Source organism: Parus major, chromosome 13 (genome assembly GCF_001522545.3).
Source record: "Parus major isolate Abel chromosome 13, Parus_major1.1, whole genome shotgun sequence".
NCBI classification, from domain to species: domain Eukaryota; kingdom Metazoa; phylum Chordata; class Aves; order Passeriformes; family Paridae; genus Parus; species Parus major.
Genome location: NC_031782.1, coordinates 6,588,642 through 6,610,002, shown reverse-complemented (window position 1 = coordinate 6,610,002; position 21,361 = coordinate 6,588,642). Strand labels below are relative to the sequence as shown.

The 21,361-nt window shown below is 50.1% G+C and overlaps 1 protein-coding gene across 1 annotated transcript; it reads right to left on the bottom strand.

Moving 5' to 3' along the window:
* Positions 1 to 155: 155 nt before the first annotated feature.
* CSF1R (colony stimulating factor 1 receptor) lies at positions 156 to 19,959 on the bottom strand. Its single transcript, XM_015641901.3, has 21 exons — positions 19,762 to 19,959; positions 14,990 to 15,235; positions 13,922 to 14,206; positions 13,076 to 13,212; positions 12,238 to 12,397; positions 11,182 to 11,371; positions 10,057 to 10,172; positions 9,684 to 9,804; positions 8,759 to 8,949; positions 8,005 to 8,117; positions 6,616 to 6,742; positions 6,023 to 6,127; positions 5,593 to 5,703; positions 5,269 to 5,431; positions 4,635 to 4,735; positions 4,372 to 4,490; positions 3,487 to 3,609; positions 3,251 to 3,362; positions 2,842 to 2,941; positions 2,159 to 2,264; positions 156 to 1,693 (listed from the first exon to the last, which is right to left on the bottom strand). The coding sequence occupies exons 1-21, from the start codon at positions 19,808 to 19,810 to the stop codon at positions 1,562 to 1,564; spliced, it is 2,907 nt and encodes a 968-aa protein (XP_015497387.1). The 5' UTR covers positions 19,811 to 19,959; the 3' UTR covers positions 156 to 1,561.
* Between the last annotated feature and the right edge of the window lie 1,402 nt (positions 19,960 to 21,361).

Here is a 21,361-nt window from a genome sequence, read left to right as displayed (position 1 = left end):
GCACAAACACTGCTGAATCTCTTCTGCATTTGTCTGCCTTTGGCATTGCACTTGCCCCAGAGACTGCTGCCATGTGCCACATGGTGACTTGTCAGATGTCCCATCATCACAGCTGAAATTACATTCTGTTATATCCATACACAGGAACTACTCCAGAGCTTTAAAATCCTGCTTTTAATAAGTTTTTGTGTTACACAAGAATGAGTAGTTTTGAGAACTGGTACTGAGGAACAGAGTTGCAGGGTGAGTGGGTAGGCCAGTGCATCACCCATGCTCTGAGTTGTTCCTCTCTGAGAACAGTCCTTAGAGCCCTAAAGAGACTCATTTTGTTAAACATCTTATTTTATTTTTTATAATGCTGACAGAGTTACAATAGCTTTTCATTTAGTAAGGAGGAATGAATCACTTGGTGTTAGCATAAAACCAGATTTAATAGAATCAGAAATGTCCCACAATGAAATTGCTCAGTGTGGCAAAGACCACGTGCAGTTGTAGTTTGCCTGAGCCCTGTCGGTTGCAGTTTGCCTGTACCTGGAATAGAGATCCTTTACCCATCAAGTCAGGTGAAGCTGAGAAGGTTCCTTAGCTTCTTCAGGTAGGTACACAGGGCTGGGTGGCTGGGGCAGTAGTAACCCTGAGCAAGAGCTAGCTGAGAAATAGGTTGAAGGGCATTAGGCCCTAGCTTATGAAAAAAAATCACCTCAGTTGTACTAGTAAAAGTACATTTAGGAAATTTAGTACAAGTCTGTAATAGTGACAAAGGCAGTGATTGCTACGTGCTCAGAAGCTCTGTAGGATATGTGTAAAGTTGATCATTTCTAGACCTCTTTAAGCTGCCATTCTTTCCTGGATTGGGGTTGTGGTCAGTGCCCTCGTGGAAGATCACTCTTTTCTGCTGTGTTTTACCTGAGAAAGAACTGTCCCTCTGTCCGGTTAGTGAGGCACAAGTTCACGTAACCCTGGGGTTGGCTCTGTGGCTCACTTCACCCAAACACTCCCTGCAGAAGCATCAGCTGCAGAGAGGTGGATTGCACGAGGAAGTGCAGGGGTTAGTGCATATTTAATGCTATGTAGAAGCTTTACCTATATCTAAAGACATTGCACCATCCACGGTCAGACTGACAAAGGGAAGAGAGCAGAACCAGCTAGAGACTGTATGGAGCAGTTCCAGTGCCAAGACATTTTTCAAGATGTGCTTATAAAACACAAGGGTTCAGTAATGCAAGTGACACTTGGAAATGTCTTACTTGGCTGTGACTAGTATTTTTTTAAAAACTACAAAACCCAAACTCCCACAGCCTTCTCTGGGGCATGGGGAGGCAGGTGCTGGGGACCTCTGTGTACCTTGTAGAGATGGAGCCTGTTCCCATCCTAACATCTCTGTGCTATGTGTGAGATAAGACTTCAGGGACCCCAAGGTGACTCCTTCGCTCTCCTTTTGGTGAGAGTCCGTAACACTCACACTTCAGAAAGCACAGAGAAGGCCAAAGCAGAAGGTGTCTGTCCTAGGGTGAGCTCTGTGGAGCCAGGACAAGGATCAGCCCCAGGGTGAAGGTGCCACCTAACAGAACTGGTAGTTGTTGCCCTTGAGAAGGGGCTGCCCGCTCTCCTCTTGCTCGCAGGACTCCTCACAGCAGCCAGAGGTATCACAGCCACTGTCTTCCTCAGCATTGGAGGGGAGGTTGGTGTAGTCCTTGAAAGAAAAGTAAGAAACACAGCATCTTGAGTGTGTTTTGGTCCCTTTGATTGTGTATGACACCTGTTTCTGTGCAGGTGACCAGCTGGGGATGTGCTCACTCCACATTACCACCCTTTGCTGTGCCCACAGGGCTTGACAAACCAGCAGGGCAGGCATGGGCCTGTGCTTTTATGGACAGCTAGTCCTGAGAGAATGCACAGCATTCTAGGAAAATGGGGCTGGGTGCTGTCCTGGTAGTGTGTGACTGCCTGGCACAGAGAGATTTCTGCTAAGAAGCTGTGCTTCCTTGTCCAGCTCTCCTTGGCCATGGTGGGGGGTGACAGGCCTTCAGCTGGATGCCTCTGTACTTCCCACCACCACTACACTGCTCCCATCAACTAATGCTAAGGGAGATCACAGAAAATGTGTTCATGTAGGGAGAAAGACATCCTGCCCCTTCTCCTCTCCAGAGGTCTTCACCTGCTCCTTATGCACCTCCAGCTCTTTCTGGATGAAGCAGCCAATCTGGTCGAAGGTGGGTCTCCGTGTGGGCTCCAGGCTCCAGCACGCCTGCATGATGCTGTACCTGCAGGGCCAGACAGGGACAGGGAGGTTGCATGGTGCTGCTGGAGGGTCTGCAACCCCAGGCTCTTCCCTGCAGCACTCTGTATGTCAGGGACACAGTACTGAGCAGTCCCTTGTCTTCCAAAAAACCCATGGTGAGTGCAGTGCTCCAAGGAATGGTGAGCACTGGAGTGGATGGAGCAAACTAATCAGCAAGATTTATGCCACCAAGACTTCAGATTTACACTCATTACCCTCCTGTAGCCTACTCAGGCTTGTCTTCTCATAATCATAGAGCCAAAAGAAGTTAACTAAAAAAAGAAGAAAACCCCACCAAGTTCAGGACTGTAGACATGTAATATGAATGTTCTCGTCCTCCTGTCCCTAAACAGGAGATGCTGGATAGGCTGTCCCAGGCCTTGTTTTCCTACAGGAGCAAGGAGCAGCCTGGTAGGATCCATCCTTAACGTCAAGGCAGACACCTGGGAGCAGCAGGCAGACCTGTGGACAAGGTCCCTGTGCCATGTCCCTGTCATGTTGCCATGAGGCAGCTGCAGCCCCCCTGTTGTTGCTGTGTCAATCTCAGTGCATCCACTCACATTTCCAAGGGAGCAAAGTCAGGTCTCGCCATCTGGTATCCCTGCTTCACCATGCTGTAGAACTTGCTGTTCACCACCATGCCAGGATAGGGGCTCTTCCCTGTGACAGGAAAAGGAGCAGAGGTGGCTCTCAGACCAGAGTTCAACACTGCAGCCTTTAGGGGTGGGAATAGGCAGCCTGGAGCATTGCCTGAGCCAGCACTACCCAGGGAGCTCTGAGCTAGAGAAAATGATCTAGGATTTTTTGTTTGGAATGGTCCCTCTGGAAACATAACGCAGCATTTTATAGCCCTGATAAACCTAGATTTTTGTCAACCTTCCTCCTTTCTTGGAAATTTTTCTGCAGATACATTGGGCAGTAGTGAGCCACAGAAAACAAAAGATGTTTGCAAGCTCGCTTCTTTCTTACCGAGGGAGAAGATCTCCCAGAGCAGGATGCCGTAAGACCACACATCACTCTGCACTGTGTAAATGCAGTCAAAGATGCTCTCTGGGGCCATCCATTTCACGGGCAGGCGGGCCTGGAAGAGCAGAGAGTCCTGCAGACTGGGACAAACTGGCAGCTTATGCTACACCCTGTCTATGCTTCATGCTCCAGCCCCCCCATCCCTTGTGCTTTCTCCTGTGCCCATTTTTGTTACTTACATTGCCTTTCACAACATAATTGGAATCATTCATGATGTCTCGGGCCAGGCCAAAGTCACAGATCTTGGCTACCCGTCCGTCTGATATGAGCACGTTCCTGGCTGCTAAGTCACGGTGGATGCACTGGGGAGAAGAGACCACAACTGAGACCCAGCCACTGGCCCCCAACAGTCCCAAACAATTCCCTACAGCCTAGGGCTGCCACCAAAACAACTCTTGTAGGGGCAAGGGAAACATGTACTGCTTGAAGAGCTGTCTGAGGCACCATGTCATATACAAATTACATGTCTGTAGCTCTCTTTCAAGCACTTCATCTGCAATGTTAAGACACCGTGGCATTTCATCCTCTGTTCTTTAATCACTTAAGGGGCTGTCATCTTCTCCATAGGGGGAGGCTCAGAACTGGAGGCTGTTGACACTGTGTCCTCATCTCTGAAACAGTCACAGGGTGACTCTGACACTCTGAGCCAGCTCTGGCAGTCAGCTCAACAGCCACTTTCAGTTCCTTGTCCCTGGGGTAGCAGGGACACTGCCAAAACAAGAAAGATTCACGAGAAAGTTCTTGACCTCTTGTCAAAACAGGAGAGAAAATGTTGAGACCAGCATGATGCACAGGCCCAGGTTCCCCCTGTAACTCTGCCCTCCCATGATGGCCATGGGAGACAAAGGCTCTGGGGGAAACACCAGACACCGGGGCCCAGCCTGTCTGAACCCAACAGACAGAGCAGAGAGATCCATTTCCACCAGCAGCAGCAGCTTTCTTGAGCTTGGCTACCCCATCCAAAGACCTCCAAGCCTTCTGCAGCCAGGATGAGTGGCTCCTGCTTGGCTGGACTGGTGTTTCCCACCTGGTGTGCAGGGGGCAGTGGTCCTCTTGGCACTCACGTTCTTTGATGCGAGGAATGCCATGCCCTGGGCCACCTGGCTGGAGAACTGTAGCAGGTCAGCAAGATTGAGGGGACGGAGATCCTCCCTGGCTTCACCTTCTTCCTCTGAGCTTCTCCCTGAAATTCAAAGCAGAAATTTAGATTTGCTGCAAAGCTGGCAAGTAACACAAACTGTGGCATGTTGTGGTTCCCAGAGCTAAACCAGACAGGATGGCCAAAAGAAAGAAGTCATGAAGTCACAGAAATGAGCCTTTGACTCACCCCTGAGTTGCGCAGAATCTGACGCTGCTGAAGATGATGATGACGACACAGGCCTCATTTCAACATATGTTTCCAAACCCTGGCTTGAAAAGCCACTGTCACTGAGTAAGAAGCAAAAGAGGGGGGGGGGCAGGCTGTTAGAACCCTCCAGCAGTACCTTTCACCCTCCAAGAGGAGAAACAAGCCTGCAGAAGGTGACTTAAGGGCAAAGGCAAACTTGAAGCTGATTCAGAAAGGGGACCTGGGCCCTCTGTGTTATTGGGCTCCAAGAACTGTTCCCTCTTTTTAAGCTCTTGGCTGATGGGGAGCAGTGAGCTTCATCCTACCAAACCCATGTGCCCAATAGTGCAGGAAACCAGAAAGTTTTGTTTCTGAACTGTGGAAGGACAGACAGAGCTGAAACCTGGATTTATTGTGGGATATTCAGTGACTGCTGTCAAAGCCTTTGAAAAACTCGGAACTATCACCAGGTCTAAACACATGCAAACCCAGTGGGTTTTACGTCCTGGTATCCTGCCAGTCCCCAGACCTTTGACTTTGATCTCTCCCCAGCACAGTGCTCTTCACACTTCTCCCAGTGAGTACCCAGGCCCTGCATTGCTCAGCCCTGCAGCCACCCAAGCTCTGCTCCTACCTGCGGACGTATTTTTTCTCTAGCTCAATGTTTTTGTAATCAGCAGCACTGTCTAAAGAGGTGTCCAGGGCAGAATCCTGGATAATTATGGATTCAGCCTTCTTCCTCAGGAAATTCAGCAGATCTCCATAGCGACAGTACTCAGTGATGACAAGGATTGGGCCTGGGAGAGCAGCAGAAAGGGTTCATTAAGGGATGGTGTTATTGTGACCTGTCCTGAGGTTTGCTTTCCCTGGGAGGGCAGCAGAATCCACACAGCTCATCAGCTCACACTCAGGGGTCCTGTCAGGGGTCTGTGGGGGCAGCAGGGCTGGGGGGTCCTACCTCCACAGGTACATGCCCCCAGCAGGTTAACAATGTTCTCATGGTGTCCCAGGTGGCTCAGGATCTTCAGCTCAGACATGAGAGCCTCCTGCTCATCCGTGTCTGCTGATGCTGTGAGGTGAGAGAAGGACTGTGTGAAGGAGTGAGGGAGGGACAAGGGGGGTGGATTAAGGGAGAGGAGAGAAAAAGCTGTTGACAGTGTTATGGAACAAAAGGAGGAGACACACTTAGAGTGAAAACTGTGTCTCTAACTGTTCCTCTGTCCACAAAAAAGGCAAGAGTGTGATTCCAGCATCTGGTACTTGGCACAGAAACAGCTTTAAAAAGGAGCTGTTGCAACCTGTGAGCACCAGCATGTGGTGAACACACACTACATCCTGCCCAGAGGAGCTCGGAGGATTTTAGCCATTGCAAGTTCCTCTGTGCTCACCCTTTAGCATCTTCACAGCCACTTTAAGCACTGAATCTTCTTTGCCCAGCCCAAAAGCTGTGGCTTCTACCACTTTTCCAAAGGCTCCTGCTCCAAGAGTTTTTCCTGCAGAGAGAAGAAAAATGTACTTTTTAGACATTTTATAGAGAAAGATTGATCAGCTGTCCTGCACACAACCTTGAGGAGGATGTCTGGTGGATGGGGATTCCTGCTGGGCTCACACAAGATGACACATCCCTTAGTCAGGAGCTGGCAAAGAGCTGTGGGGAACTCTGCTGTGAGCAAAGATGGTGTGAAAGGGCCTATCTCCAAACTTTGCCTCACCAAGTCTGTCCCTCAGGAATGACCCCACATGCAAGAGAAGGGACATGACCCCTGCAGCCTTCCTTGGAGCAAAGGAGGAGGGAGGGAAGGTTACACCCTACCACTTGCCACCTTGTGTGGAGGAGAGCAACCAGGCCTGGTTAAGGATGCTGCTGGAATGTCTGGATGCAGTTTGGATATCACCCAGAGCTTTGGCTCTGACTCTGGAAGCATTTCTGCTCTCTGATGAGCTTCACGCCAGCAGGCAAGCAGAAGGGAAGGCTTCTTACCAAACTGGAGGTTGTTCCTTGGAAACTCCCATTTTTCATTGTATGGCAGCTGAGTGGGATCGATAAAGATGTAATTATTGCCTTCACAGGCCTCAATGATCTTCCACCGCACCTGGTACTTGGGTTTCTGTAAGGAAGAGACTCCAGTTACTCACTGTTTCCCAAGCTGGGAGGGTTTCCCAGCCCCAGCTGGGGCTCAAGCTCACTCTGCAGGTGCAGAGGGAAGGTGCAGATTTCAGCCCATCAAATATCTTTTGAATCAGGACTGAGTGAGAGGCTTTTGCTGGACAGCCTGGACTCTTTGCAGTTATGAAGTCCCCCCAGGTCATCACCTATGACTGAGGGGGGCTCTCGTGCCTCTGGAAGCAGCCTGTTGCCATCATTTGGGATGGCAGAGCTGGGAGATCCAGCTTGTCCCACCAGAGCAGTGGCTGACAGTGCCCAGCTGGAGCTGGAGGGAGGTGTCCCCACTGTGTCTCCTTCCTTGGAGCCCTGGTTGCTGAGCACAGCAGAACACTGGAGCTGGCCCAGCCCCACTTCCCTTACAGGGGTAAAATAAAAAAGGAGAAAGAGAAGTAAGAATTTCTCCTTTCCAAGAATGCCATGGCAGAAGTAACCAGGCAAGGCAGAGAAGCAGTGCTGGAGTCCTTGAGCAGAGAAAGCTGGTACTTACTTGTCTGAGATAGGTAACCATGTTATTTATAGACGTGTCCTGCTTCTCTTGGGCTTGCAAGCCCTTCCAAAAAGCTATTAATTTTATATCTGTGCTTACACATTGATCCATCTGCCTCTGGACCACTGTCCAAAGGCAGCTCTGCCTGCTAAGCTGTAGGTGCTTGTCTGAGAGAGGGCTCTGATGTATCTTCTGACAACCAGCACTTTGCTGCAAAATCTTCAGCCCTGATAGGCTGTCAAAGGAAGGCTGCCAAAAGGGAGAGATGAAAACCAGGAGATTTTCACCCACTGATGAAGCAGAGGTGGCTACTGATTGGTTCCATTTGTGGAAAAACAGAGAAGGAATCCAGATTCTGGAAATGAGCCTTGCAGAGAAAATGGGGCAAGTTCTTATATAAAAATAGTGACCAAGTCTTCCTGGAAACAACTTCTAACATCATCCTGTTTCTCCATAAAAGCAGGTTTTTTTTAATAAAGTCAAATAAAAAGTAAATGCAAACTGCAAAGCACTGTTTTTTCTTTTCTCCCTTAATTCAGTCCATGGATTTGTGGAGACCTCAGAGCAAAACCAGCTGCAACTGACAGCACAGAGTGAGCACTTTTGTCTGACACCAAACAATAACCACACTGACCTCTGGGCTCAGGACCAGGGCAGGGAGGTATTAACACACCAGGCTGGGTGCATGAGCTTTGCCCTGCAGCAGGGAATCTGACCTGGTTGTACTTGTAGAGCAGGAAGAGGAGTAGGAGGAGCAGCAGCACCAATGCGCCTATGCAGGAGGAGAGAACAGGGCTGAAGAGCTTGTTTGGAAGGGCCATGACACTCCCTGGAAAAGGAAAAAAAACCAGGATGAGTGAACACTCTTATTTCAATCCCAGCTCTGGGATTATCCATGAATATCCAGAAATCACTTCATATCCAGATATGGATATCCAGTTGAATATCCAGATATTCACTTTGGCTTCCTCTGTATGCCACACAGCCCAGCACTGCCCTCAGTACACCCTTTTGGGAGCTGCTGGGAGCTGAGGGAAGGTCTGCATGCCAACCTCTAGGCTGCAATGGTTCTCCTCATGCCCCTCTATTTCCACCCAAACATCACCAGGTGCAGGTCAGACTAACTGGGGACCAAGATCTGTTCAGCAAGAACAGCCCCACCAAAAGATGCAGCCCCTGTATTTTCATGGGCTGAGAAACTGCTGCATGCACCATGCCCTGGAGATGAGTCCTGCAGTTTTAAGATGCTCATGGTGTGGCTCAGCCTTTGGCTCCAGGCTATAACCCAGCCAGAAATTCCCACATGGCTCTTAGGACTGGCAAATGCCAAAGCCTCACACCTGTGAGGATAAAAGGCTTATGGAATCTGTTCCAGCTCACTTGCAAGACAGTGGGGATATGCATAAAGAATGTAATTTCAAAGCCCCCAGATTCTCCCCCACTCTTCCAAACTGATGGTTTGTATCTTACTGGTGATGGTGAGTGAGTGAAACATATCAGAGGCGTTCCCTTCTCCGTTAATGGCCACGCAGCAGAAGGTGAAATTGTCACCCAGCTCCTGGAAGAGGATGATGCTCTCCACCTCCACCTCTTGGAAGGGCAATACATTCACCACCTGGGGTCTGGAGTCATTCTGTATCAATCTGTAGTCCTCACTGTACCTGTGGGGATGGCAAGAGGAGACAGTGAGTGCTCCTCTGCAGCACAGCAGCTCACAGCAGAGCTGTCAGACTAGAGAGAAGACAGTGGGAATTAGGTTGCAGCTCTGTGAGATGTGTAATTCTATGCTGAGTTAAAGACCTCTCTCTGAACACCACAGCCCTGTATAGACAGAGCCATGACTGCCTTTATGTGGCTCAGCACATAATTAACACTTTATGTCTTCTGCCATCATTCCCTTCAGTGTGGCTGGTCCTGAGACACAACAGCCCTGTCCAGGCAGCTGCAGTTGCTTCCCATGACTCTGTAGCTCAGTAAACCCATGCTCTGCAGAACCTCAGACCTATGGAAGTCCCAAAAAGATGACTGGGCCAGCCAGGATGTACCTCTGCAGTAACATACACCAGGGCACTTCTCCAAGGGATCTATCTGCTCCTTGGAAAAACACGGGGAGAACATAAATCACAGGTGGGAAATCTCTTCAAGCCCAGGACTTTAGGAATAAAGAGTTCCCCCTCTTCTCAGGCACACCCCAAGAACCTCTTTTTCCACCAGAGCAAGTTCCTTGTTGCTGTTACTGGACAGGCTCTGCTGTATTGCCTGCCCAGGAGCCCACGTGGTGCTGAATGCCAGCATGGCAGGGGCACAGCCTGGAGCTGCTCCATCCCCTGGGCAGCTCTTACCAGCATGGCAGGGGCACAGCCTGGAGCTGCTCCATCCCCTGGGCAGCTCTTACCTGTCTGAGTGAACGGGGCACTGGTACCACTCGATGCGTGGGGCTGGGTACCCGATGGCCACGCACTGAAGGGTGCTGGGGTCATCGGCTGGCACCTTGATTTTGCAGACCCTTGGAGAAGCTGTTGGGGAAGTCACATAAAAAGTGAATGCTGTGATCAGAGGAACAGCACATCCCCCATGCTCTGTTTCCTTTCCATGTGTGCAACAATAAACCAGAAGGAACCCCTGTGCTACACACAGGCACGTTTGGGCTGGGGCTGTGTGTCCTGTGGCTGCTGAGCTGGAAGCAGCTTGGCACCCCAACCAACCTTTTTTCCAACTGAGAAGCAGTCCCAGGGGCAAGCAGGGTGAAAGGATGGCGAGGCACTTACATTTCAGAGAGATACTGAAGGTAACTGATTCATTGGTCGCATTGTTGAGGGCATAAAATGTGTAGAACCCTCCCTCTCCTTCCTTGAGGCGGTCCAGGGGGAGCGTGTTGTTGTACCTGCTCACAGAGAAACACTGTGAAGAGCACACAGGCCTTGCTCAGTGAGATGCTGCTGGTTCCTGTGCTCTGGAGCACTGAACACTCCCAGCACTAATCCCAGCCCATCAGGGAACCTGCTGTTTGCTTCTTCAGGAGAAGTGGGGAGGGACTGATCTTCCTTAGAGGAAATACCTTTTGCCACCAAGTGCACTTCAGCACTTCTGAAAGGCTACAGGTGGGTGAAGGCTCAGAAATAATTTAACATCTAAGTCATGGCCTTTCAAGGGTCAGGGGATGCTGGTCCTCCTGCCTTTGGCAGAATGGGTTTTTCCATGAAGCTGTGCTCGCTAATGCCCACTCCCCTCTGCGCCCAGCCCATTTCTCTGCCCTCAGTGCAAGAAAGAGTTCACCCCAAAGCCCTAATTTTTGCCAAGTGGCACAGTTCCTCTTGTGGATTGTTTTGTTGTTTTTTTCCCCCTAAGAAAATGAAAGGGGAATTGCCCAAAACCCCAACAAATGGATGATTTTCTTTCAGTCTCCTCTTGGTCTCAGTTGGCTGTAGGCTTTGGAAGAGCAGACCCATACCCTCTGTTGGATCATATTCACGTAATGTTTGTGACTTCTTTTGACATGGGGCTCTCAGTGCCTCTCAGTGCACACCCTTTCAACCTCAGAGCAGGGGATGGGTCCAAGGACCAGTAAGGGAATTAAGGTTTTTGCACAATTCATCCACTCCTGCAATTTCTCCTGGCAAGGAGAGTGCAGAATTGATCAAGCAGATCACAAACGTGATAGTGACTTCCACAAGGCTTTCTAAAAAGAAGACTGCCAATTTAGAGAAGGGTGGTGTCCTCCTTGATCTGATCATTCTGTGGTTTGCTAATAATACTGGAAAGAGAAAACAGAAATGCAGAACAGTTTCCCTCTTTAAAACCAGAAAGTTTTCTGTAGAATGGGGCCCGCCTGTCTCAAGGAAAGCTCTCTTGGAAACATGCCATAGCCAGTATAGAAGACAAAGAGCACGTACCAGTTGTTTCCAGAGATCATTTGGTCCTTGAATATGGTGGTTTTAGAGTTCTTTAAAGGATTTGTGTGTTCCCAGGCCCACTGGAGAAGTTTTGGGTAAGCCTTAATGTGGACGTGCAGCTTCACATTCTCTCCCAGAGCAACCTCCTGGCTGGTGGCTTGCCCTGGGATCAGGTGCACGTAACCTCTCTCTGCAGGGTGGAGGAGAGCATGACCATCAGCAGGCATTGTCCAGAGACCTGGAATAACCTTATAGCAGCTCCATAAATGGATCATTATTGGAAAGAGCAGCCTCAGCTGGGAGACTGCAGGAGGGAATGAAACATTACATAGGTATGTTGCCAAAGGAGTACTTCTAAATTGATTCTTTGTCATGGCACCTTGGATTACACTGCCTGAGGAGAGCTAGAAAATCTTAGTGAAGCCTTATGGGGAAAGAAGTTTTACATGCTGTATCCTAAGAAGTGATGAGGCTAAAAACAGTATCTCCTAACTGACTATAAAAGACAGGCCCTTTAGCTAAAATCCTGGCCTCTCACTAGGAAATAACTCAGACTGAGCCTTCTTTCTGAGCTGTGGTATGCAGCAGCTTTGGATCATCAACCTGTGAGCTGTGAGGATGAATTTTCCATCTTGAGATACAAACAAGTGTGTAATAGGCCTGAATCCCCTTGTGTGGATCTGTGACTGGAAGAGACAAAGATCCACACTCTGCTCATGTGGCTCACCCTTCCTTCTGACCAGCCTTTCCTGATCTTCCAGTACAACCTTGCCCCATTCCCTTTTTATTGTCTCAAAGCTGTTTATAAAGGCACAGAGACTGAGAAGAGCACTCCAATTTTTAATCCAGAGCCCAAAACATATCCTCTGGCCCCTCAAGATACAAAGGGAACACCAGTTCCTTTCCTAGCAGCTCCATAGCTCTCATGTAAGTCCTCAGGCACAAGTGAGAATTATGTTCTCAACAACAAATTTAGGAAGATAATGGAGCCAGAAGCATCAAATGCTCAAGGCTATGCATGATTCAGCCCTACCAGCCTTTTGGGGAAGTACTCACCTACTACCTGGAGCACTGTTGAGGCATTCCTGAATCCTACTGAATTGTTAGCTATACAGATGTACTTCCCACTGTCTTCCATGGTCACAGCTGCAATGGACAGGGAGTCATTGATGAAGTAGTTACCATTTTCAAAGTCAGTCCTTTTAGTTCTCGTGACCTGTCAGGCAGAGAGGGAACAGCACACATTGGAAGGGCAAAGCAAACACACCTCACCTGCTGTGGGCTAGAGAGCTCACCACTGAGAGCAACCTGTGTGGAGACCCAGAGCCACAACAAACCCAAGGATCCAGGGCAGATATTCCACAGCAGTTAGATTATAGCTATTGTCAGCCTTCTGACTGCAACTTGGCCTTATACTGTGTGATCCAAACATACCTTGTGTGTTGTTTCATCTCCTTAATAAAGGCATCAGTTATAATAAGGACTTCTAGTAAACCTCATCTAACCTAATCTAGCAGTTAGAAGTCAGTATCACAGAGATTTTAAACTGTATTCCTTTTCTTCACACATAGCTTTTCTCTGGAGAACTCTGTCCTGAAAATGTTTGCTGCTTTATAAGCCCTGGCAGGGCTGGGTGGAGAAATGTTGCTTTAATAGGTACTGTGGCTCCTGTCCAATAAACTCAGCTGAAACAACACACTCCCCTCTCTTACAGCAAGATTCTGACAATAGGCAGGTGTTTCTTAATCCTGTGTCATCCCAAAGAAAGGATATTCAAATTTCTACAGCTTGAATTGCTGCTTTGGTTGGGTAGTACAAGGCTTTGCTGTGGGTCTGGGCAGTTCTTACCACCCTGTGTCCCCAGGTTCCAGGAAAGCCCCACACCCCAACTTACTGTCTGTGCTGCTGTCACCCATCTGATGTCATACTTGTGGGAAGGAGCAATCACTCTGCAGGTGACTTGGAAAGGTTCGCCCACGATGCGCACATGGTCCGCAGGGTCCATCATCACTGACACCGCTTTCTCCAGTGCTGCACAAAGGCAAGCAGGGAAAGATCCAGCTTTGTCAGCTTGTCCAGTGATTCCCTGTGCTTTGGAGACTCCCCAGGACCTGGCTACCTTGGGTGGTGAGGCACTGGCACAGGTTGCCCAGAGAAGTTGTGGATGCCCCATCCTGAAATGTTCAAGGCCAAGTTAGCTGGGGCCTGAACAGCCTGATCTAGCAGGTAGCATCCCTGCCTGTGGCAGTGAGCTTGGAACTAGATGATTTTCAAGGTCTCTTCTCACCTGAACTCTATTCTATGATTCTACCTCCTCCTTTCCATCTTTTTTAGCCTCTTTAACCCCCACCTTCCCCTTCCCTAGTGATCACCACTCCCTGTTGAGCACATGTCTGTGGGGAGGACACAGCAGTCAGGACTGGGGGTTGAAAGGGAAGGAGAAGCTTTTGCCATGGGGACAGAGCACTGGAGCCCAAGGGCTTGCAGAACATTGCAGAGATTGGTGGACACTTTTCTCTGGTCTGTGCCTGCAAAGATTTGAAGACTGCTGGACCCATGGAAACCCATCTGAAGGAAGCAGTTTGCCAGAGGCTGATGGAATTTGCCCTCCATTAAATAACCTTTAGAAACTGCAGATTCAGAAGGTCTTTCCTGACACTGGAAAGGAGCTTTTCCTTATCTACTGTGGCCAGCTTAGCTATTTGTGGCCCTTAGGACAGCAACAACCCCAGTTCTTTACCTTCTTCCATAACCAGTTTTATTCTTGATGAATTCATTATTTTTCCATTTATATGTGCTTGGCATCGGTAAAAACCTTTATGCTTGCTTTGCACATTGTACAGTCTTACTCCTTTCTCAGCACTGAAGGAGTAGCTGGTTCCAGGTGGCAGAGGAGAGGAGTCATCCATTACCAGAGTCACATTGGATCCGTACTCGGGGGCCGTGATGAGACAGGGGAAATCAACATTCCCCCCTTCAATTCCCCGGATCCGGAAATAGGGGCAGTACCACACGTTATCGGGATCTGCGGAGGAGAGGGGTCACAAAATGCTCTGAAGCAGAGAAACACATTCCAGCCAAGGCAAGTCTCCAGCATTGCTCCCCAGTGGGAGTTCGATGCTGGGGCAGCCCTGCTCAGCGCCTGCCTGACTCAGCCTCCAAACACTCACATGACAAACCCAGCTCCAGTTAAGGCATTTGAGGGGATCACAGCAAGCAGCTCACAGATGTCTATGGATAAGAGAGGCTGAAAAGTATGCATACCTCTAACTAAACTTTTCACCAGGCTGCTAGTTTTACTTATGTGACCTCCAGCGTCCCTGTTCAGGGCAGCACTTCTGGTACTGGTACTGGGAAGGGGTGAAGTCAAGTGGTAGAGCTACCACAGCATAGCTTCTTCTGGGATAAACGAATATTTGGGGTTCAGGTCACATTGTGAGGATGTAATTCATGTGACTCTCTCCCTTATCGAGGTACTGGCAATACAGTTCTCTGATTTTCAAATCTCACTGCTCATTACAACACTGAACACCCTTACATGCCTGTTTTTTCAAGAAGGGAACCACAGGGGAAGGAGGGAGAGATCCAGGAGAGATCCACATATGCATGAGATGTAGCTCTGTATTTTATCCCAGTGCTTTAACCATGGGCTTTAACTATGTGGACTCACATGGTTGTGGCTCCACCAGGAGCTGCAGTGCTCCCCAAGCACACACACGAGCACAGCACTGCAGAAAGGACCTGTGCAGGGGCTCCCTGGAAGGAGGCTGTTCTGCCAGTGGATGGGGGAAGAGAGAAGCAGGGTTACCTCGCACAAACAGGTGGATGGCTGCAATGCCCTTGTCACTGCTGTTGACATAACCACAACTATAGGTGCCTGTATTCCTGTAAGTGGCCTTGGGAATACTGAGAGTGCTGATGGTGTGGTTACTGAATGTATTCTTTTTGCTGTTCCATGCAACTTCAGACTCTCCTGAGCAGTGCAAGAGGACTGGATCACCAGTGTTGACGACCAGAGCAGGGAGGTCAGGGCTGATCACTGGAGATGCTGAGCCTGCAAGGCAAAGAGAGAGTGTGAGAATGCAAAAATGATGCCCAAAGATTCTCTGCTGGAGTTCACACTGCTAAGTTCACACTGCTCAGCATCAGGAAAAGGCTGAGCTTGGGATTCAGACTGGCTTTTTGGCTCACATCACTCCACTCATTCCCTGTCCCACCAGATCCATATGGCTCAATACTCCAAGGAATGAATTTCAGGGAAGAAACACCACCCTCCACATTTCCCTCTTCCCTGCCATTTGAACATTTAGAGCACTGGGACAGGGAAAACAATCATCTGGAGCTGATTAGAGCAAATGCCAGCTTGGCAATTGTTCCTGCTGATTTTTGCCTCTTCTTACAATAGTTTTCCTTTTGTGGCAGAGCTGGAGCTGCTCTATGAACTGGGTTAGCCCATAGCATCATTTGGTGGAGTTTAAACCAAGTTTGGTGCATGGGGCTCTCTGTTGCACTGGTGCTGAGATGAGTTAGAACAGACCTGGAGGGCTCCTGCAGGTCAGTGCATACCCTTTAGGAAGTGGAAAACTGGCTTTTTGTTGCCATGTAATGGATTTTGAAGGAAACTGCCTCATGTGTATCATGGAGTCACACACTGTGCTCTCCTCACAGACACCAGTAAAACACTATGAAATGAGACAGCATTATTACTATTCCTATCTGGGAGAGGAAACTGGGGCATGGAAAAGCTAAACAGCTGATGAAAGCCCATAGCTGCAGTTGTTTAGACAACACACCAGTCCTGTGGGCACTGGCATCACAACCAGCCCGAGTTCTGATGCATCTCTGCTTTGAAGATGCCTGCTCTGCTGGCTGAATAAAGGGGAACCAGGGTCCTACTCCAGCCTTAGTGTCAGAGGGAAATATTTTTTCCCCATTCTGCCCTGTCAGCGAGTTCTTCGAGTTACCACCTAAATTTAGGGTGGGGGGAAGTGCAAAATGAATCAGTTCCACAGGGTTGGGGAAGAAGTGGTAGAGCCACCCCACGCCAGTCCCTCAGGGAGGACAGGAAACACATTGCAAATGGCTATCTGTGCTTGGGGGGCTCTGCACCCCCTTCCAGCCCCTATCCAGGGCTATTCTCCAACTTCTGCTTTCCTTCCCCGTCACTAACCCAACCTCACATCTTAAAGGGACACACACCCTCATTCAAATAGTACTAATCAGAAAGGGAGCTGTGCAGCCTATCAGTTCATTTCTCTGCAGACTGTGATCCTCCTGCCATGGACACTGTCCCTGCAACACCCCCATCCTCATCCACCCCTGCTCACAGCTCTTCTGGGGAGGAAGGCGATGGCCAAGGTACAACTGTGTGCCCTGGGCTACAAGATGTGCTCAGGGCTGTGCCATCCAGAGCCCACACCTCAGAGCCCAAGGAGCAGCATTTGTGCCATCTTGGGCTGAGGGCTCCCTCACTGCAACCAAGGGTTGAGAAGATGAGACTCAAGGCCCTGGAGAGCTTTGCTGGTGTGTGTCAATGGCACAGTTGCCATGGGGAAGCTCAGACAAGGCCTAGCTCAAAGTCACTCGCCTTCTGGGGAGAAGGAGAAGACAAGGATCTTTGGAGCATGGAATATTTGACATTTTATCTCCCAGGCTGGGTTTTTTGTTTGTTTCTTTTGTTTTGTTTTATACTTTTATCTTTCTGTGGAAAGAGGAGGAGCCCAGAGTGGAGAAAAACATATCCCAGAACAATTTACAAAGCTACATTTTCCACATATCTGAGGCAAAACATTCCTCCCTTTTTGCTAAGCTGCGCTTTCTGGTGGGGCTTGATAATCCTGTTGTTTTAACTCTTTGTCACTGGATCCTTTTCCCTCACTTACTCTCTGGTTTGGCTCTCCATCCACATCCAGGGCTTTTGCACCATTTCATGGGGACCAAGCTCTTTTGACTCAGAGCTGTATTCAAACAAGTTCAGAGAAAGACCACATTGTCACTTGTCCTTGGTTTGACCACAGCAGGAGGACAAGGAAAGAAAACCAAATGAGTGGGAGTAATCTCACTGTGCACCTTTGCTGTCATCAGCTTGCAGGTACTACTGAGATGCCGTGGCCAGAAAGGGCTCTGGGTAGGTGCCTTCCAGAGCAGTGAGGAAAAAGCCTTCAGGCTATCACTAGAGACTCACATCAACAATATGAGCACCACACAGGTGGAGTGAGGACAGACCAGACAGAGACAGTGCAGGACAAGGCGAGGTGAAGGTCACCAAGCACCCACTCCTTCATGTGTGCTGGGGGATGAGTCAGAGCAGCGGGTCCTTCTCCAGAATGGGGAAGCAGGGCTGCTGGGGGAGGCTCTCTCCCTGCTGACCACTGTGCAATCTTGCACGAAGCCCAAGGATGTCTCCTGCTCTCCAGCAGCTTCCGCAGCACTGCCAGTAACTGCTGGCCAGAGGTTTTACCACACTTGGGTTGTGTAACCATGGCCTCTCCTTACAGCTGTAGACTGTCCCTGCCTCTCCTGTGCCAGTCAAAACACTGCTTTCCTCTGCTGAGCATTTGGGGCTGAAGGAGAAGTGAAGGCTGGTATGACAGCAGTGCCCAGGATCCTTACCACAGAAGCCAGACACCAGGATCTTGAGTTAGTCCTGGGGAGTAACTAGACTAAGGTTTGGCCCTGGCCCATACCAGACCTGAGCTCCCTTTGTCCCACCCTCAGTGATAGCAGGGAAAAGTTTGATTTCTGAGGACCCCTTCCCCAGAGTCATCTACAGTATCTGGGGGACTGGGGATGGAGAAAAGTGCTCATGACAGCTCTGCTTGGGGCTTCTACCTCAGAGGTTTAGATTACCCACAGTAAGAAAACAAACCCCCCAGGGATACACCTCAAGGTGGTCAAGAACACAGATGCAAGATTATCAGGTTTAAAACATTTTCTCTGCTTGATCTGAGCCCCTTACCCTCCCTCTGCAAGAGCCCAGGTCACAACAATCACATTACATCAGCCCCGGGTACTCACAGAAGATGCACTTGCAATCCAAGAGGTCAGAGAAGGAAGTCAGGCTCTGACTACTACTGGAGGCTATTACTTTATAAAACCTTGGCACAGTGCAACTTTGCAGTGCTGGTACTCACTCAAATGTGTGTCCTACAGCCTGACACGGCAGACAGTGCCTCATGAAGATGGCACGGCTGTGATCTGCACTGGCCATGGCTCAAGGAACCTTTGGAGAGATCCTGACAGCTGTTGTTATGATCTCTCACAGATCTGTATTAGACCTGCCTACAGTCCCTATTATCCTAAAAAACCACAAGAAATTAAAAATCATGCAGCCTTCACAACCCAGTACCCAGCACAGCAGACCTAGAAAATTCTGCTTAACATGCTGTAAATATCACTTGAAGTGAGAGGGATGCAAATTTCCTGGGCTGAAATCATGAGCACTGCAGTGCCCCAAGAAGGATTTGCTGCCTACCACATGTTAAATGCTTTCCCCACAGGCTGTCCCCTTCCAAGGAGGACTTCACACCACAATCTCACTGTGGCCCCAAGCATGCTCAAAAGGAGTATTAAGGTGAGTGCCACACAGGACCTGAGAGGTACCTAGCACCTCAAAATGCAAGAGTACTAACGCTGGTTTCCACTTCTTTGGTTGTAAATCTCAAAATAGGCTTTGTGACACTTTTTTGTGGTTGGTGGGTTATCACCTCTTGGCCATTTCTGCAGTCTTAAAAAGCAGGTGTGTTCACCTGTCCCTTCTTGGCTGGCTGAGCTCTGTTTCCATCACATCCTGGCTCTACAGCCCTGCTGTGTATGCCAGCACTACCAGAAACCAGCAATCTCAGACACTCCAGCTGGGCATGAGGTGCTCTGGAAGGTGCCAGTGCAGCTGATTTTCCCAATTCCTTCACCTACAGACCAAACATCTCCAACTTCTTCCCCATCTGAGCAAAGTGTTATTTGGAAAGAGCCTCAGGACACAGCTGCTGCTGAACCATTCCTTCATCTTAAACCCTGTCCAGACCCAAAGGGTGGGAAGTTTCCCTTTCTTATCTCCCCACAGCCAAGGCTCTGCCTATGGTACGTGCACCTCTCCGTTCTCCTCTGACCTTGGCAGGGCAGCCAAGCTCCACAGCCAACACAGACAAGCAACACACCCTCTTTCCACCACTGCCCTCCCTCTCTAATTGCAGCCAGCTCTGATGACCTTCAGAAAGCTGTTACAGCCAAGTCTGCTCTGAATCCTGGCACTGGTGTCTCTTCCCTGCAGTGCCACACATTCTGCCTACCCACGCCAAGGATCCTCGAACCTGCCCACAGCAGCAGCCTCCAGAAACAGGGACCATGCCAGCCCACAGCAGCCTTTTGGGACACATGACTGAGGGAGCCCAGCTTCACCCTTCACCTCCAGGAGCTGTGTGCCTGTTAGTCCAGCATCAGCACAGCCCCATCCCCACCAAGGCCATCAGCCCTCCTCACCTGAGGAGGAATGGAGCACTCACACCAGACACCCAGGAAACCCTCCCCACATCCCAAAACTCCCCTGGAGTGACGTGGGGCTTAGGGAGTCAGGGTACTTACCATGCCAGAAGCCAGCTGCTGCGATCAGCAGGAGGAGAGCAGGACCCATGTCCCCAGGGACTGCGGTGTCCCCAGCGTGGAGCCGATGCCACTGAAGGATCCTCTCAAGCAGTGGGTGCCTCTTCTCGTGGGCACCGTCCCCAGCACTCCCTTGTTGGGAGCTTCTCCTTTCTGAGCTGACCACAAGTTAGCAAATTCCCTATTTTGTTTGTTTTTGAAACAGGGGAAAAAAACCAGGCCTCACTTTGTCACGTCACCAGTGACAAACCCCATGGCAGAGGTGGGGCCATGTGCACACCCTGCTGCAGGGCACCCCTGTTGTTGGGGGGTCTCAGAGAGGTGTCCACCCCCAGACCACTCCCCAGGGCTGGCAGGGGCCACTGCACCTTGCTGGGGTTTGGGATAATCCTGATATTCTCTGGCTACTGCCACTCCAATCCCCAGAGACATTTATACACTTTCACTTTGTGCGGGCACACAAAGTGTCCCCACACTTGCAGGCAGTGGATTCCATTTTATTTCAGTAGGAGGACAAGTTTCACCTCAGGCCCAGTGGCTCTTGCTGGCTTTGGGACCCCCACAGGACATGGCAGGCTCCTTCACAACAGGCCCACAAAGGCAATTCAGCCTGGGGCAGCTCCCAGGTGGGAAAAAGCCTGTGAAGATGCCAAATTATTTTGTGTTAACCAAAAGTGTGATCCCTGGTGCAGAGAGGGGTCCTGTGGCCACACAAGATCACCCCCAAGCCCCATGCCAGCCTTACCACTGCCTCTGTCAGGGAGAGGTGTTGGAGTCCAGCATGCAGAGCCCTTCTGGCTCCTGGCTGGGTTGGGGGGCACATGGGGACCCCTGCTCTTTCCTGTCCCGGGGGTCAGAGTGACCCTGTCACCACCAGGCAGCCACAGAGCTCAAACACAGACCCTTCCTCCCCTGGAGCCCATCCCACCCAGCCCTCCTGCCTCGCTGGTGGGGAGGCTGCTTGGAGCTGTTCTGCAGCTGACAACCTGGCAGGCACCTTGAAGCAGTAATTAAACAGTTAGCTAATTATCACTGTTAGTAATGAATAAATCAGACACTTTGTTAACCCTCCCAGGGCCAGCCAAGTCAGCAGGATTAGCAGATCCAGGGTGCACCCTGCTCTGTCTCTGGATAACTCGGGCTGCAGCAGAAGTTCAGGGCTGCTCACAGCAGCTCTGGGGTGGGAAGTGACAGCCATCTCCTGACAGTGCTGGGAAGGAAGAACAGGGGAGAAAGGTCCACCCAGGGCTCTGCCAGCTGCCCCAGCTGCAGCCCCAACAGCAGGGAGGTGACAGGAACACCACGACAAACCATGGGCAGAAAGAGAAGAGTTGTTCCAAAATATCTGCACAGAGGTGGCTGCTGAATCTGCACCTGCAATGCCCTGAAAGCCTCCATAGCCTGGAGGGGAATCTCCAAAGGGGGCAGTTAGAGAGGTACCATCAAGACAAGGTCCTGGGGCCAGGAGATGAGAGCACGGCTGACTGTGCTGGAGATGACTAAGAGTCATGGGAACGTGGAGAGCTCTTGGTTTTGGCCAGGAGGATGGCTGGAGAGCGTGAGGGAGTCCAGGGAGAAGGAA

Bases quoted from the DNA above. Each gene is read 5' to 3' on its own strand.
- CSF1R (XM_015641901.3), bottom strand. From the start codon at position 19,810: ATGGGTCCTGCTCTCCTCCTGCTGATCGCAGCAGCTGGCTTCTGGCAT. The intron at 14,207-14,989 runs GTAACCCTGCTT...TCTCCTCCGCAG, and splicing joins CATCCACCTGTTTGTGCGAG to ATCCCGATAACGTGTGGTAC. The intron at 10,173-11,181 runs GTACGTGCTCTT...CTCTGTGAGCAG, and splicing joins ATGATCTCTGGAAACAACTG to GTACAACAACACGCTCCCCC.